This window comes from Uloborus diversus, chromosome 3 (genome assembly GCF_026930045.1).
Source record: "Uloborus diversus isolate 005 chromosome 3, Udiv.v.3.1, whole genome shotgun sequence".
Classification (NCBI taxonomy): Eukaryota; Metazoa; Arthropoda; class Arachnida; order Araneae; family Uloboridae; genus Uloborus; species Uloborus diversus.
In genome coordinates this window covers 52,054,583-52,073,505 of record NC_072733.1, presented here as the reverse complement: position 1 = coordinate 52,073,505, position 18,923 = coordinate 52,054,583, and the positions used below count along the sequence as shown (strand labels likewise).

The 18,923-nt window shown below is 32.1% G+C and overlaps 1 protein-coding gene across 1 annotated transcript in view; it reads left to right on the top strand.

Moving 5' to 3' along the window:
* The window catches only part of LOC129218738 (rap guanine nucleotide exchange factor 1-like), a 166,908-nt gene that overhangs the window by 102,206 nt on the left and 45,779 nt on the right, over window positions 1-18,923 (top strand). The window contains 3 exon segments of the mRNA XM_054853062.1: window positions 5,596-5,644; window positions 5,646-5,864; window positions 9,408-9,502. Of these exon segments, the coding sequence (XP_054709037.1) occupies window positions 5,596-5,644; window positions 5,646-5,864; window positions 9,408-9,502 (363 nt within the window).

Genomic DNA, 18,923 nt, shown 5'->3' with positions numbered 1-18,923 from the left:
TTATTTTTTGTTTCATTTTAATAGATAATACTCTACTTTTTTTTCGAAACCATGGCAACATTGAACTTACTAGCACCTCGCGGAAAATTGCTTTTCGTGTTTGAGATTTCAATCTTTTTGCATCTTCTTAATATTTTGATATTTTTTGCAGTCGGAAGTTATTTTGGCATACACCACCATAGATTAGCTTATTTTTTGTTTAATTTTAATAGATAATAAACTTTCTTATTTTTTGGAATATAGCAGCATTGCACAAACTCGAACTTCACGAAGAATTGCTTCTTGTATTTGAGATTTCAATCTTTTTGCATCTTGTACAAATTTTGATATTTTGCGCAATCGAATGTTATTTTCACATATGCTATCCTAGACTAGCGTATTTTATGTTCAATTTTAGTCATGTTTAGTTTTAGAGAATCTTTTTTTTTTTTTTTTTTTTGGAAATTATGCCAACAGTGAACATACTTCGCGAAAATTTGATTCTCGTGTTCAAGATTTCAATTCTTTTGTATCTTGTAATTATTTTAATATTTTTGAAAATTGGAAGCTGTTTTGACATGTGCTACCTCAAATTATATTATTTAATTTTATTTTTAAAAACTAAAACGTTGTATCCTTATTTTTTTTAAATACTCATAATGAGTATTTTCAATTTGAAAATATAGCTCTGTGAATCTGAAATTACACATTTATGTATTACATTAAGTTATCCAGTAAAAGCAGGCTCAAATTTACATTCAGTGTATTTATCGCTTGAGCAGCATTTGTATATTTTTGGGTGTGATGACTTTAATAAAAAATTTTCTTTCTCACTAATTTTTATATATACATGAAGATAGTTACAACATTTTTTGGTGTCTGAACAACTAACGCATACATATGAAGAAATGATTTGGATACTTAGCATACTAATGAATGATTTGGCAATCCTCTAATATTTTTGAACTTAGTCAGTCAGTAGCGTAGCCAGAAATTACCTCCTGTTTTGGTGTTTGGTCATAAACTCTCATGTGTATCTAAACTTACCATATTTAGACTGGAAATACAGTGGCTCCCAAAAGTGTTCGTACACCTTGAAATTTTGAAGTAAAACCAAAATAACGCAAAACTGAATTCGAATATGAAGTCCTTTTTTTTTTCACAGCATTCCTATGCCATTCTGAATAAAACCCAGTAGTTTTTTTAAAAATATTGCCAGATTTTCTTTTTGAAATTTGTTGAAAAACGAAGAGAAAGAGAAAAAATACGCCACAAAAGTCATCGTACACTGAAATATTTTCGAATAAAATCGTGATTAAAGTTATCACATGGCGTTTTTTTATTATCTTTGCATTGTGTTGACCCTTAAAGGTCATTTGGCTTTGATTTTTTGTGTATTTATTCCTTAATATTGTGCTTATTACTTTAAAATGGCTGGTATTCGAAAAGAACCACAAACACCATTCGAAAGTTGAATTTTTCCCCCACAGTAGTGGTAAATTGGTTTAAAATGTCTCTAAATTACTTAATTTATTCCATTCTATAGTAAAGTGCTTGATAAAATGCTTTAAAGAAAGGAATCGGATCGAAAACAAGGTAAGAAAAGGTCAACTGGCAAAGTCAACAATGCGTGATCAGAGGTTTACAATTAAAAAAATTATGAAAAATACACATTTGAGTGCTGAAAAAGTTTCTGCAGAATTGAATGAAACATTTTACGTTTAATTTTCACCTAAAATTGTTCGCCAAGTTCTGTATTTAGCTGGATTAAATGGGACCTCTTCCTGCAGAAATTTTCTTGTTCGTACGAAAAACAGTAAGCTTACGCTTTCCGTCGTAATATCAATGATAAATAAGCTCAAAATGTTTTGGAACAACGTCTTACTTATAGATAAAAATAAATTTAACACTTTGGGTTCAATTGTTGTATAATTGTAAATGGAAGAAAAAATGAGGAATTTCATCTTAGGAACTTAGTTGGATCAGTTAATCAGGACGGTGAAGGTGTTCTAGTGTGAGGGGGCATTACAGCATCAGAACTTGGAAATTTGGAATTTTTTGATGAAATAATGAATCATTCTGTTTATTTAAATATTTTAAAAAGCAATTTTAAACTATTAGCCCATAATTTGGTAACCGGAAACAACTTTGTTTTTTATCAAGATAACGACAAGAAGCAGGCTTTTGCGTTTGGTGCCTCAAAATTTGCTCTTACGTTTAGAAATATCTCCTCAATCGCCAGATTTAAACTTAATGGAACATATCTGGAGATATCTGGTAGCTGGATTACGAAAATACACCATTGAAACGAAAAGCGAACTAGAAACAGTAAGACTCGAAGAGCGGCTGAATACTTACCCAGAAATTGCATAAAAAAAGAAAGAAAAAACAATGAAATCTATTCCCATACGTTTAAAAGCTGTTGTTGATACTGCATGATATTCTACTAAATAATAACTTTGTAAAAAGTTAGATTATATACTAATTTTTTGACATTTTTTCAAAGTGTACGAAGACTTTTGTGAGATAAAATTTCCGGCAATTTTCGGTTTTTAATTTTTTAAAAATTATGTTTTAATGTTTTATTAAAAATTTTCATGTAGTTTTGTTAAAAATAGATCATAGATCTTATAATAAAATACCTATTCCGAAATATCAATTCTAACCAATGGATAATGGCCTATTCCATTGAAAGTCGTAGGTGTACGAACACTTTTGGGAGCCACTGTATGTAAAAACCAAGGGCTGTGGAAGGGGAGGGGACCTCCTGGCCTCTAAACTATATCTTCTTGTCTTAAGGTACCTTATATCAAAATGAATTCTCTTTAAACTGGTTATGTGAAAATTTTGTAAACTACTATGTGCTAAGGTGTTTAACTGAATCTAAAAAGTCTTTATTGGGTATGCACTTATTCATCGGTCACTTAGGTGATTATTTTTAATTAGATAGTTTTTACCTGTTAATTAATAGAAAATTTATTTTACAATTAAAGTTACTCTGTAAGATGGTTAGTTACATGCTTGCTTGTCACCCCCCCCCCCCCATCCAAATGTTTGTGTAAATAATATAATTCAATGGATAAAAAATTCAGTTGTGCAGTTGGTGATAAGGATTTAACATTAAAATTCATTATTATGGTTAATTAACGAATTATCTTCACATATTTAGTGCCAGGCAGTTAATTTACCTTTTGTTGCTTCCCTGGGTTTAACTATGAATGGTCCTCCCAAGGTCCTCTTTTTAATCCTAACAGGTCCTCTTTGGTCCCCTTTTTGATTCAAAGTGGACCTCTTTTACCCTTTTCTATGGCTAAAATGTGTTAGGAGCCCTGTGCTAGGAGTAATCGAGGATTTTTTGAAATTTATATTTTAAAAATTAAAAATCGCATAAGCATTTAGGTATGTTTATAACTAAAGAACAGCGACTTAAAATATAATCACAATTACTTTTATTTATAACATTGAAACCTTGTGACTCTACTTGCCACACCTATTACATACAGGGAATTTTGTAAATCAAAACCCCCAAAGCATGGAGGGTGCAATTTGTTGTTGTCAAAGATCATTCATTAATGGCCTAGGCCATTCATTAATGGCCTATAGAATCCCCTGTGTCTATCTTGGTGGGAAGAAACATTCCCCTGCCGCTTGGTTGGAACAAGAGCAGAAAAGCGGTACGCTTGACCCAAGGCCATTGGTGTACATGTACCCTCTGTAACATGTTAAATTTTACAGAATGAAGATGTGAGAATGGTCGGTCTGGAAGTAGCAGCCTCTATTGAGGTTCAAAATTGCTTTAAATATAAAACGTTAGAATATTTTTAAATAAAAATGAGAAAATCCGCAATTTTTTCTTCGAAATTCAAAGAAGGGGGCCTTAGGGGCACGTGTTAATATTCATGGATTGACTTAAAATTTTGCAAGGATCATTTATTTGTATAATGGAACAAATTGAGGGGGCGTCGTATAAAATATCTGCAAGTTCAAAAATAAGGACCACCCTAATATATATACATATACATATGACCTGAAGAGCCAAAAAAACTGGTACACCTGCTTAATATCGTGTAGGGCCTCCGCGAGCACGCAGAAGTGTCGCAACACGACGTGGCATGGACTCGATTAATGTCTGTAGTAGTGCTAGATCCAATTGACACCATGAATCCTGCAAGGCTGTCCATAATTCGCTAAGAGTACGAGGAGGGGGAGATCTCTTCTGAACATCACGTTGCAAAGCATCCCAAATATGCTCAATAATGTTCATGTCTGGAGATTTTGGTGGCCAGCGGAGCTGTTTAAAGTCAGAAGAATGTACCTGGAGCCACTCTACAGCAATTTTGGACGTGTGGGCTGTCGCATTGTCCTGCTGGAATAGCCCAAGTCCGTCGGAATGCACAATGGTCATGAATGGGTGCAAATGATTAGACAGGATGCTTACGTACGTGGCACCTGTCACAGACACATCAAGACGTATCAGTGGTCCCATATCAGCCCCACTGCACACATCCCATACCATCACAGAGCCTTCACCAGCTTGAACAGTCCCCTGTTGACATGCAGGGTCCATGGATTCATGGGGTTTTCTCCAAACCTGTACGCGTCCATCCGCTCGATACAGTTGAAAATGAGACTCATCAGACCAGGCAACGTGTTTCCAGTCTTCAACAGTCCAGTGCTGGTGTTCACCGGGCCCAGGCGAGGCGCAAAGCTTTGTGTCGAGCAGTCATCAAGGGTACACGAGTGGGTCTTCGGCTCCGAAATCCCATATTAATGATGTTTCGTTGAATTGTTCGCATGCTGACACTTGTTGATGGCCCAGCATTGAAATCTGCAGCAATTTGCGGAAGGGTTGCTTTTCTGTCACGTTTAATGATGTTTCGCAATCTTCGTTGGTCCCGTTCATTCACGATCATTTTTCGGCCGCAGCGATGTCGAAGACTGGATGTTTTACCGGAATCTTTATATTCACTGTACACTCGTGAAATTGTCGTACGGGAAAATCCAAATTTCTCCTCTACCTCGGAGATGCTATGTCCCATTTCTCGTGCGCCGACTATAACACCACGTTCAAACTCACTTAAATCGTGATAACCTGCCATTGTATCAGCAGTAACCGATCTAACAACTGTGTCAGACTCTTGTTGTCTTATATAGTCGTTGCCGACCGCAGCGCCGTATTCTGATTGGTTCCATATCAATTTATTTGCATACGCATGCCTATACCAGTTTTTTTGGCTCTTCAGTGTATATACATATACATATATATATATATATATATATATATATATATACATATATATATATACATATATATATATACATATATATATATATACATATATATATATATACATATATATATATACATATATATATATATACATATATATATATATATATATACATATATATATACATATATACATATATATCAATATATATATATATATATATATATATATATATATATATATATATATATATATATATATATATATATATATATATATATATATATTGCAGTGCTTTTTTATGTTTTCATGGTTTATTTATATATTTTTTTATTGTAGCATAATTTGGTTCTGTCTAAGTTTTACATTAACATTTTTTTTCTAGTCTCACTGATGTTAATGAAGAAGTTTTAAAAATTTTAATGGATTTTATATGCCCAACTTGTTAGTCGTGGAGATTTACTGCTTGCTCGAGCGCTGAGGAAAAAAGTTGTAGAAAAATGTGATTTGAAACAAAGAAGTCTCTTGAATGTTCCAGTACTTTTGTCTTCAATGGCTGTAACAACTCACAAAGCTTCTCTTCTGGATTTCAAATCTGAAAGTATTGCCGAACAAATGACTGTGTTAGACGCAGATCTCTTTCAGAAGATTGAAGTAAGTTTTTTTGCTCTTGTGTTACAGGCATTTCTTTATAATTTTCTTGGGAATTATCACTTGCTCTAAATTAACCGTTCAATGCAAGTGCTTTTTGGGGATAGAGTTATTAATTCTTGTAACTTTCAGGGATTATCTTTTTTGCATTAATAGAGTGTTTTTCTTCTTTCATTTAACCCTCACTTTTTGGCAAGGTCAGGTTCGCTGTGAGAAGGTAAAGTACAATATCTTCAGAAATGAGTTTTTGAGATAGTATTTGATAAATTTGTTTTGGTATTCCATCCTAAATGTAGGGAAGTATAGAATTTTACTTCTTTTTATGCTTTATTTTCAGCGGAAATGAAATAAGCTTGCTTGTACAATAAAGTTACAGTACATAGATTAAAAAAATGAAACATTTGCAGACACTGACTTTACCTTCCCACGGCAGATGTGTAGCTGAAATATAGATCACATACAGTTATGCTTTGTAATTTGATATGCTCATTTCAGATTATTAATTAGCAATTAATATACACCCCCATCTCTAATTCTTTTGTAAATAATTCATTCTGAATAAATAGATGAAGGAAGTTAAAAAATTAAATTTAGCTGTTGCTAAGAAAATAAGTTAACTTTTAATATTGAAAGGAGAACTAGATCACTAATAATTCCTCCAAAAGATTTTTTGTAATGTATTTTAATATTTAATCATTCCTTTTTTAGTGAATTCATTTGAAATACCCTTGTCATTTGTTATAAACTTATTTACTGCATTTTTTTCCCCTTAATTGTATTGTATTCCCATTTCTTTTTTCTTTCTTTTTTTGAACATGCATCTTTGTTTTGCATTATCATTACAGAAACGTATTTCTGCTATTTTAAACTGCATGGTTTTCAATACCTAAAATTTATATTTTTACGATTCATTTTTCTCCCTTTTTTATTTGTTATTTTTATTATTTCACTATCATACAATCTGCCATAGATATGCATCATCATTTTTAATGTTGGGTGATCGTTCAGTACATTTTTGGAATCGGCTCCATGCTGTAAAATGTTCCTTCTTTTAACTTATATATTATTAAGTAGGCAAAATAACCCCATTTTTGTTAGTTCTTTTTTTTCCTCTTTGTGTGATGCCATATGAAGCTGTTCTTATGTTGCTATTTCCCTTTTTTTTAACAGGTTGATAATAATATGGTAATTTTGAACAAACTTGATAGTGATATTTTAGATTTTATTGGTTTGCTAAATAGTTAAATAGTTTTGGTGAAGTACTTATTTAAAAAAAAATTGTTTTGAGTATTTTTGTCACATTTTTTGCTTGTGTACAAAAAAGGAATTTTACTTATTAACCAACAAAAATAGGACTATAAGCTTATGTAGTCTTTATAAACCCCTTGTTTTGTTGCGTCAATTGCACCTTTTTTGGGGTTTAACAATTTTCAGGTTAGGAGTGCTTTAGTAAACGGCGCCCCCCACTGCATTCTCCCCTCTTACCTGTCCACTGTGAGAGGCAACTACATGTTGCTTTCATAATCATTATATGGCTTGTATCAATAATCAGAAATAATGTAACCAAAGTTTAATAAGAACTTGTCGATTTCTATCAACTAATTTTAGCTACATGCAAGGACTTTTTTTAAGAATTAAAAAAAATGTATTTGAATTTAAAAAAAAAACAGAGTTGACGAAATAAGAAATTGTTTGCACAGATGGAGCACCTTGCATGTTTAGCAGCATAAAAGGATTTGTTCCGTTATTTCCAAATCGTTTGTGAAAAAAAGGTTTAAAAGTAAAACATTGCATAAAGTTTAGTAAAACATTGCACTATCCATCCAGAATTTCTTTGTGGCAAGGACTAATAACTTTTCTTCTATTACTGACACTTAGTGACCTATGTTAACAAAATGCAAGCTCTTGCTCTTGATTTAAGATTGTTATAGTTCTGAATCGAAGATGATATTATGAACTTTTCCTGAACAAAATGGAAGAGGCTAATGAGATTTTACTCCTTCAGTGTAGTGTGTGTCATCTTTCCAAAGCAAAAATACTCATAAGATATTTTAGTGTAATGGAGTTTGTTTTAAAATATTTTGATGAAAAAAGAAAGTTCTCATTGAGTTCTTGCTGTTAAAGAACGGTAATTCGCTATTCAATTTAGATTTTCGCACCATTTTGTAAAAACATATAAATAATTTAAATTTTAAATTACAGGAAAAAAATTTATGTTTCCCACCTTTATTGTTTGTGTATCTGTGCTTTAAAATAAACTTTTGCCTTTTTTCATCTTACTTTTGGAGAAGAAAGATAAGCACATTTCACAGTAATGCTGGACTTACCTATGTTAAATGAAAAAATTTTCCTAACTATGATAGAAATACAGTAGGTTCTCTGTTTAACATTGCTCTATTTAACGATGACTTTTCATGGTCCCAGATGTTCCACTATAGTGTTAAAAGCATTCTATTCAACGACACTTTCTACTTAGGGAGGTTTTTTGTGGTCCCTTGAAAGTTGTTAAACAGAGAGTCAACTGTATGTGCCAACATTTTTTTCAAATTTGTTAAATTTTGCCATTGGATATTGTTGTAGGTTTGGCTCAAGATGTGTTTGTGAGCAAATGTTTTAGTAAATATACAAAAAACAAAATCTCATTCAAGAAAACAAATAATTTTGTTAACATCTTCAAGAACTAATCCCAATACAATCCAGACTTGATAGAAATGCTTCAAGTTCATTTACTTCATTAAGTAGACTATTTAAGAATTATTTGAAATGAAATACAAAGCAGGGGGCTTAATTGAACTAAGCAATGTGACCAGAGATCTACTGTGCTAACATAATTGTTTACCAGTGTATCTTTCAAGTTATTCATTTTTTAAAAACAAGTAACCTAACTGATTGAGAGCCTTTAAAAATGTTTATTAACAATAAAACCTAAGTTTGAATTTATCATATCATTTTATATATTCTCTCCTCAGACTCAAAAAAACTCTAAAGTGTCATGTTTTTTCTCCAGACTGGCACTCACCTGAAAAAGGTTCACCACTCCCGATATAGCTAGTCTCCTTAATTTGCATTTACTACTATTTGTTTTATCTCACATCTGATTTGCCATTAGCTAATAACCGCACTTCTGAAGGGAAAAAGAAGAATTTAATTTTGTAATCTAAAGCTACTGCTGAGTGTTTTGTCAGTTATAATGTGTACCTCAACATTAAAATATAATTCAACCAATTATGCATTTCTTTTTGCTTCATGTGCATGCTTCCCAGAATTTATCAAATACTTTTGAAGTACCTGTGATTAGTTCGATACTTTACTCTATTTTGTTCTTAAGTTCACTCTCCTATTCAATATTCTGCTTTGGTAAAAACTATGTAATTAAGACAAAGAAAAATCGTTTTTTTTTATACAGATGAGCTAGTTATATGTCACACATCCTTTATACATATTAGCATGAATTTAATTACAAAATTTGATATATTTTTTGAAAGTAAGCAGTCTTAAAATCTAAATGTGTTTGAGAAGTTTGTATAATCTGTGAATATTCTTCAGATTCCAGAGGTGCTTCTTTGGGCAAAAGAACAAAAAGAAGAGCTTAGTCCAAATCTTACTACATTTACAGAGCATTTTAATAAAATGTCTTATTGGTAAGCTAACTTTTCATTGCGTTTTAAAAATAAGTAGTAGTGTACAAGGGCTGTTAGAAAAGTTTCAGATTATTTTTTGTGAAAATCTGATGAATATAAATCTAACATGCACGTATAAACTGATCTTGAACCTTTGTGCATGTTCATGAATTTTTACCGTTTGTCAATAGTGTCAGTCAATGGAAAACAGAGTTTGGCTGAGTTAGTGTGTAGGGCTAACAGTAGCTTTTTTTTTTTTTTTTTCAAGAAAAATGAAGGAAGGTATGATAGAAGGAATGATGGAAAAAATGTGTATCAGAGGAAGGAACCTATGTAAAAAAAGATGGTTTATGTAAAATGTATTTGGTTGATACAATTTTTTAAAAGAAATTCTGGTTTAGATTTGATTTACCCTCATATATTTCATACAAAATGGCATATATGGGCCTTTTAAAGAAAAACGAATTTCATTAATGCCTCGTGCACTGCTTTGCTTTATTCCAATTCAACATCTGACTGTTCTTATTGAAAGACCCTTTATTAACATATTGAAAGGCAATCACTAAATATTTAAGTTTTTGAGATTATTTGGTAAGAGCATCAATCCACACAGGTTCGACGAATGAGTGTGCTCGACCATTTTTAGTTTTTTTGAAACTCATGTCCCAAAAAGCTGCACATGAAAGATGTTCAAAACCACTTTTATTTTTTCTCTAAACTGGAACTTTGATTTTTCAGAGGTCATCAAAGTGATTTTCCTAGTCAAAAATGGGACTTTTAGGCCTTTACATTTTGGCCAAAATCTTTGAATTTCATTTATGGCAGTTAATTTTATGCTTTGATGTTAAAGTGCATAAGATGATAGTCTTACATGCTGAGTTATGTGGCTGTAGCTTAATAATTAAAATAATGGCAACAGTTTAAAGTTCATGGTCAAATGTAAAAATTTTACTCATTTCAAAGTGAGATAACTCGAGTATTGGACAGAAACACAAAATGAAAAACAGCAAAAACTAATCACTGAAACCGTGTTAATAAGAATATGTAACTGTTGCTGTGTGTTTTTTTTACCCCTTAAAGATTACAGCTCCTCAAAAATCGGAAAAATGACATTTGCATGTTATATATATTGTTTTGTGTATTTGGTTTGTGAAAAAGATACAGGTCTTTGAAATTGAGGAATTTTGCTATTTAATTCACACACTAAAACAGAAATTAAAAGTTTGAAAACTTCATTGCATCTTTTTAAATTACGTATATTGTGCTCTACGTAATATATTATACTGAAAAACCATATTGCAAGTATAAAAATAATTATTTTGATTTGATAACATAGAAATATTTGGACATGAATGAGTAGTTCATACTTGATTGACAGCTTTAGTTCATTTATAGACTATACTGATAATCTACAGACACAAATTTTAAATACATACAAACATACTCTCATTAACTTATATAACCTGCCTAAACACATGCAAAAGCATTATCTACATAGTTGAAGGGTGAAAAAAAGTGTTTTTCATTTCTTGCTTCACTGTAGTTTTAAGAAAATGAACTCATACAGTAGTATTATAGTTCTAGTGGTGACACAGTATGTGGCATACCGAAATACTTTACTGAAATACACAACAAAAATAGAAAGAACTTTGTTAATTTATGTAATTATGAAATGGATGTCAACTTGAGAGCTGAATGGCATGTCTATGCACTATCCCATGGTAATAGACAATGTACTGCATATGTATAGCCTGGAGCAAAGGAGAGTCAGAGGGGACATGATTCAGTTATTTAAATTTATCAAAATGAAAAATGTAAATGGATTAAATTTTTGCGGGGAAAGCAGGAGAAGGGGTCATTGTTTTAAGCTATTTAAATCTCAGGCTAACTTGGAAATCAGGAAAAACTACTACTTTAGCAGGGTCGTGGGCACTTGGAATAGCTTACCGGAAGAGGCGGTAATGAGCAAAGGAGTGGATAGCTTTAAGAGGGCCATTGATCTTCATTGGGGACTAATTAATTGACTAGGACCAGCCTAGCTGGGCCCAGAGCCTGTTGCTGGTCGTCACATTTGTATTTGTATTTGTATTTGTAACGGAACAGAGGAATCGTAAAAAGAATTGATGCTACTAAGAGAAGCTTACGAAGAACTACTGGAAGTCACGTTTTAATTCCTACAGAAATGTATACCTTCTGCTGCATTTTTGCTACTAAACTTTGCATGTATCCTTGTGAGCTTTCAGCATATTAAACTAGCTGAAAAAATGCTGCAAGAGAGGTTTCACTCTGTAAACAAAATACCCAATACAACATTTAATCACTCCATTATACCACCCTATTTAAATATTATCACAGTAAAAATATTGTCCCCTAGCAATAGGTATGAAGAATAGTGTGTTACTAAAAAGACTACCAAACAAAAAAAGCCCATTATTGCCAAAATGGCTGATCATTAAATTTAGAACCCCTGTCATTGTCTTGGTCCTGGTACAGTTTCAAAGTATCAAATTATGAATGTGCCTTGATAAAGCATTCTAAAACACCATATACTTGAGTCACCTATACAAGTATAGGACTACTAGATGATTTCATTTTTTTTCAAAACTACGCTCAAACAAGAAATAAAAAACTCACTTTTTGAAATTTAAATTTTGTATATATAATGTTTTTGCCTATGTTTAATGCAATTTAGATATGTTAATGTACTGAGAGTATGTTTGTATGTATTGAAAATTTGTGTGTGTAGATTATTAGTATAGTCTATAAATGAACTAAAGCTGTCAATCAAGTATTAACTACTCATTCATGTCCAAATATTTCTAAGTTATCAAATTAAAATAATTATTTTTATACTTACAATATGTTTTTTCAGTAAAATATACTATATAGAACACAATGTACGTAATTTAAGAAGGTGCAATGAAGTTTTCCCACTTTTCACTTCTCTTTTAGTGTGTGAATTAACTAGCAAAATTGCTCAATTTCAAAGACCTGTATCTTTTTTAAAAACCAAATACACAAAACAATATAGACAACATGTATAGTACTTGAATGGAATATTCAATTGGCCAAGAAGTTTTGTTTTTAATTCCATCCCCTTTTGGTTTACAGGGGTCTAAAAATGTCATTTTTCCAATTTTTGAGGAGCTGTAATCTATAAAGGGTAAAAAAAATACAGCAACAGTTAGATATTCTTATTAGCATGGTTCCAGTGATTAGTTTTTCCTTATTTCATTTTGTGTTTCCATCCGCTATGCGAGTTATCCCCCTTTGAAATGAGTAAAATTTTTACATTTGACCATGAACTTTAACCTGCTACCGTTACTTTAATTATTAAGCTACAGCCACGTAATTCAGCATGTAAGATTATCATCTTATGCACTTTAACATTAAAGTGTAAAATTAGCTGCCATAAATTTAATTCAAACAGAATTTGGCCAAAATGTAAAGGTCTAAAAGTCCCATTTTTGACTACAAAAATCACTTTTGATGACCTCTAAAAAATCAAAGTTCCCGTTTAGAAAAATAATAAAAGTGGTTTTAAGCATCTTTCATGTGCAGCTTTTAGGGATATGAGTTTCAAAAAAATTAAAAATGGTTGAGTGCACCCATCCATCGAACTCGTATGGGTTGACCCAGGATTGAAAAAACATTTTCATTTCATTTTATCTGTGGCATAAGAAGGGGAATGATGTTTAGGTTCGTACCCTTAGCTTGAATATTAATAGTAATTAATTAGTTCTTACAAAATATAAGTTCTTGTAAATTAACTCCAATTATGAAAAGTAATGAATTTCTCTTCTGTTCAAAATATCTTTTTCATCATGTAACCAATTTTATGTATATGAATATAAATGGGTCATTCTATGCAAAATGAGCAATTCAGCTGTGGCTGACATGTCACAGATTCCAATGAAAATTTTTATTTAGGTAAAACATGAATATATATGAGGGCATGCAAAGTATGAAAGTTTAAAAACTGTTTGTTGCTTTGTTATTCATATTAGAAGTTGTTGCTTACGCTAAGCCTAAATTTTCAGAGTTCATAGTTTGTGACTCAATAACTCCGTAAATTATGAATGTACACTCAAAAAATAAATATTTCCACATTCTATAAACAAAATTCTATTAGGAAAAAGGAAAGTAAAATTTTTTCGGAGCTTTTTTTGAATCTGAGATATTAACCAAGATTTAAAACTTGTCAATTCACTTCAGGTTTCAAATCACTCTTCTAGCTCTTTTAATAAAAAAATAACAGCAAAAAGGATTCAGATTGAAAAACTATCTATAACTAACTATCTGCTCTAATTTAGTAATTGTTTTTGAATTCTTTAATGATGAAATCGTACTTTAAAAAATCAAAATTTTCCGAAATTTTCATTTTTTTCCTCAATTTCAGATGTCTATTTGAACATGAGGGAATGCCCTTAACTGACTCATATTTTTATGTAACATATTGAAGTGTCGTTTAGATAATACTAAATTTTAATAATTGGAATCAGCATATTTTTGTTAATAGAGTAACTTGAACTAAAGCAAAATTCCATTAGTTGATGCTATTTATTGTAAGTTGATCAAGACTTCACATTTCTTTCAAATTTCATTTTCTCAAAAGTATGTTTATGAAGTACTTGCTGAAATGTTTCCCTAAGTATTGTGAAGTAAAGACTAGTTCAGTATGCATAATTAACTATAATTGTGCCACTGAAAGTTGAATTTTCCTCTCCACCTGTGGTATAGGAAAAAATAATTAAAGTTTCTAGAAAACTTATCATGTCATCATGATTAAAAAAATATACTGAGTTTAAAGATTAAGAGTGAGGACAATCTTGTCTAATTCTCAATAGCATTTGAGATTGGGCTATGAGTTTGAGGAAATTTGTTTTATCCATGTATAAGTATATTTGACGAAATGCACCCATTTATTTCAACTGACCTGCTGCAACGTTCTTTGAAACAAAAAGATTCCTTTGGTAGCCAAACTCGTGTATTTTAGTTATAGCTTTTTTTTTCCAGAATAAAAATTGCCAGTTAAACAACATTTGCCACACAATAAATCTAATTTTTAATGGAAAGCAAATCACTTTTCTTTCTACTATCAATGGCAAAACTGCATATTATGGCATATTGATAACACTATCAAACTATTATCCATCAGAACATGTATGCATACGACATACAATAATCCAGTTTATAACTGCAAGATATTTTCAACTTCTGCCTGCTACAATAATTAAAAAAAAAAAATCACGTATGAAATTATCATATCATCTCAATTAACACTTGAACACCTAAATTCCTTGTCTCAGATTTATCTCAATCATCAGTGAAAAGAGCATATGTTTAAAGATGAGTTTAGAGATCAGGCTTAAATCTAACATCAATGATTTCATTTGTTTGTTTCATAGTTTCATATATATAGTCACTATTTGTGACTAGATAATGTTTTTATACTCATTGATTTTATACATCGATATCTTTTCAGATAAGTGATTTTCTTATTAAGTTACTGAATCCACATGGACCGTCACCATAGTACACATGACCTATTAAAGATGAGTTTTGTCTGAAACTACTTGAAATATATTAATGAAAGTACTATTAATGTCTTCAACTGGATTTTCCTTAAAAAAATAGCCACAAATTTTTAACCAGATTGAAAGATTTTTTTTTTTTGTGGACAGCAACGAAAGAAAAAAGAGAGATAAATTTTATCTGCAAATTTTTTTTTTATAAAACTCACATTATAGCAGTACATTTTTAAAAATTAAAATAAATGTTCGTAAAACTTACTTTTGCATCATTTAGTCGTTTATCTAGCTATTTGAATTCTTGAAATTTCACATAAAAAGCAAAGAAATTGCTATTGTTTTAAATTTTATTATCAGCTTAGAAATCGAAAACCAATTCCGAGTTTCTTCAAGCAAGCAGTAGAAATACTGCTCTACATTCTTGCAAAATTTAAAGTTGTCTGAATTTTCCCTCATTCAAAATTTTGTGTCTATGTGAAGGGGAAAATCATCATTTTACAAAATGTTACTAAGTTTAAAATTAATTTTGAAGACAAAGGAGTTAAAATACAACTTCAAAAGTAAGGTATTTCTTTTATGATACTTAGCATTTTATTTGGTATTAATTTCAGCAAAGCTAATACATTCCTTAAAAAATGAGAGTAATAAATAAAATGCTTAATTATGAGAAAACTGAAATATTTTCAGTTTTTAAAACTCAGTTAAAAGTTTACTATAATAATTTTAAAAATTTTACTCATATCAAATGAATTGCCCTACGCCATAAATTACAACAATATAGAATTTTTATGTTTTGATTATGTTCGACGAGCTCAACTGGTAGCTACCGGTTAATCGATCACGTGACATCTAATGATCACGTGCTTCAATCAACTAATCAACATATTAATACGTTAACCGGTTGATGATAGAACGCAGCGGTTAGCAACCGGTTACTCAGTGGTCGACCGGTTAGGATCGCCGAACAAACCCAATTACAGTACATTGGCGAAATGAGAAATAAAAACGAGCGCGTTCTATTAAACAGCATGGTAACCTGGATACATTAAAGCAACCCCGAGTAAAATGTAAACAGAGCCGCCCCTTTAAATTGTGAGGTAGAATCTGCAATGCGAAATATTGCTGTTTAAAGTTTTAGTTCGTTTTAATTTCACGATTTACTGTTTTTGTGTTGTGAAATATTTCCGTTTTCGTAGGGTTTCTTCTGAATCTTAATTTACCTCTGTATTGGTAATATGTTTTTTCGATTATTTTATGCTCCGAGCTTGTGTCACTCCTTAACTGTACTAAATCATTATAGTCTAATAGGTGTGAGTTCATTTGTATGCTAATGATAATAATATATTCAGAGCTCTAAAAAAAATTTTTTTTTTTTGGCCTTGTTAATTTTGCCTGAATGAACTGATAATTGATAACAATTTGCAGATTGCACCAAAATCTTAATTATATTAAAATGTTCCCTATCAAAGGAGTTTACAGCAAATATTGTATAATTGACTTTGAATTCATAGCACCTGTGATAGTTAAGTTAGAGTGGGGAAGGGAGCCAAAGTGAGTGCCCTTGGCTAGTGCATTTTTGCACCCTTTGAACTGGTTCGTTTCTGTTTTTTTCCCTTACATTCATGGCATTTGAAGCAATCCGGGAAACTTGCAGAAGGGGTTGCTATTCATATTGTATTGTAATTAACTCTGAATTTGGAGCATTTCAGAAGTGATTGGTATTCGGGGGAAAGGGGGGGGGGAGGCTCTTGAGCCAAAGTAAGCACCCTACAACATGTGAGCCACCCATGCTTTTCTTTTTTAGGTTCAAACAATCCATATAAGTTTGCAGAAGGAGCTTGCAGTTAATTATTCTTGCATTATAATTCATTTTGAATTCATGGCACTGTGGAAGTGGAAGGAAAATTGGGGGAAGGGCCAGATCTGAAGCCTAAGTGAGCGCAAAATATGGCACGCTTCTCCATGACATTCAATCGTCTTCTCAACTTCATACTTTGTGCAGAATAGGGAGCTGAATAAGATTCAGTGCAAAGGGTTGTGAAAGCCCATGGTGCCCCTACCAATCCTTACGCCCTTATGAATGAAGAACCTTTCAACAGAAGACATTTTGACAAAACTTTATTCTTTTCAGCCCTCCATAAATATATCACTTAGATTCCAAGCTAGGCCCACTATAGTTGGGGCAAACTTAACCTGGGAATATTTGAAGGCTACGCAAATCCTAATCACAGAATTACAGAGCTGCCGGTTAGGTTTACACCAGGCAGACATGGCCTCTTGTTGACCCCATCGAAATTTAAACTTCCTATAAGCAGGCCTGTCATTTAGGAGGGTCAATTACCTCACTCCTAGCTTTGAGAAATTAATGTTACATATAAGGAGTTGTAGTTTATGCAATAAAATTTGCATTGAGTAAACACCCTCTCCCACCCCTCAAACCCTGGAAAATTTTGAAATGACAAGCCTGCTTATAAGAAGTATTAGCAGTTCAGGAATACTAAGAAATTAAGAATTTCTGTACTTATTCATGTCTTGAGCAAACCAATGTGATTTTAGCCAATTGTAATAATAACTGTCAATAAGAAACAATTACCTTTTCACAGATTATAGGTAGTTCAAGTATTTGGTAAATATTCACTTCAAATTACTTCAGAGTTACCAGAAGATTAGTTTTCAGTGGCTGATTTATGGGTTTAAGAGGCCCATTGAAATATATTTTTGGGGACCCCTTTGTCTGTAATTGTCGTCATAATTGGCTGGATAGCCCATTGCGAGCCTTGGCCTTTTTCAGGAGATCCCGCCAGGCTGTCCTCCTCTTTGTCGTTGACCTCCAGTTTTTGATTTTGATGAAATCAAAATCAGAGTCCACACAGTCGACCTATCTTGTTTTTGGTCTACCCATTGGTCGCTGTCCAAATGGGACCGCACTAAAGACCGTCAACACAGCACTGTCATTTTCCATTCTTGAGAAATGACCAGCCCATCTCATTGTTTAGTTTGGTAAATTTCAAAATATTGATATTTCTAAAAAGTTTATTAAGTCTTTGTCTATCATAGAACTAAGTAAAAAAAATTAAAAAAAAGGCTGCAATTTTGAATCATCTTTATAGCCTTATGGTCCTGGGAGCCCCTTACAATTGCAACATGTTAGATCTGCCATTCTATCTTTAGAATTTTTTTTTGAGCAATCACGATTGCTTATTGTTCTCATTTGACCGTCTTTGATGTTCCGTGCCTTTTTCAACCACCACCGCCACCTGCAGGCGCGGCTCCGTCCTCCGGTAGCCGATCCTGGTCGGTAGCGTCCGTCCTAGACACACGCACGCTCATACACATACGCACTCACACACATACACACACGCCAACGTGCATACACACAGGTCTACGCTCACACAAAAGCCTACATATACACAACTAATACACATATGCCTCCGTTCAACAGGAGGGTAGACTTGGAGGGACAAGAGCCGTGTCTAGAAACAAGTGAGTAGAGTAGTAACCAATGAGTAGGGTCCTGTCGCAACTCGTGATTGTGAAAAACATATTTTGAATTCAAAATTTGAGTATTCAAATTAATATTTTAAATTTTTTTTTTTTACTTGTCTTGATGCTGTCCTAGATATTTTGGTCTAAACTCGGATTTTTTTAATGCAAAACCAAAATACATCATAGCTTCAGAACAACAGTAACATACCTAATCACAGATATAACACTAAGATATCTTACTGTTGCTTTGAGGGGACAATATAGGTTTTTTTTTTAAAGAAACACAACCGAGATTTTATTAGTATTTAAAATAAATTGATATGATATTCGGTTATCATTCTTTATTTTCAACTTTAACTTTTTAATCACCAGTTGGATTGCAGGAAAGGTAGGAAAAATTCTTAATATTTTTTGACTGTTCCACA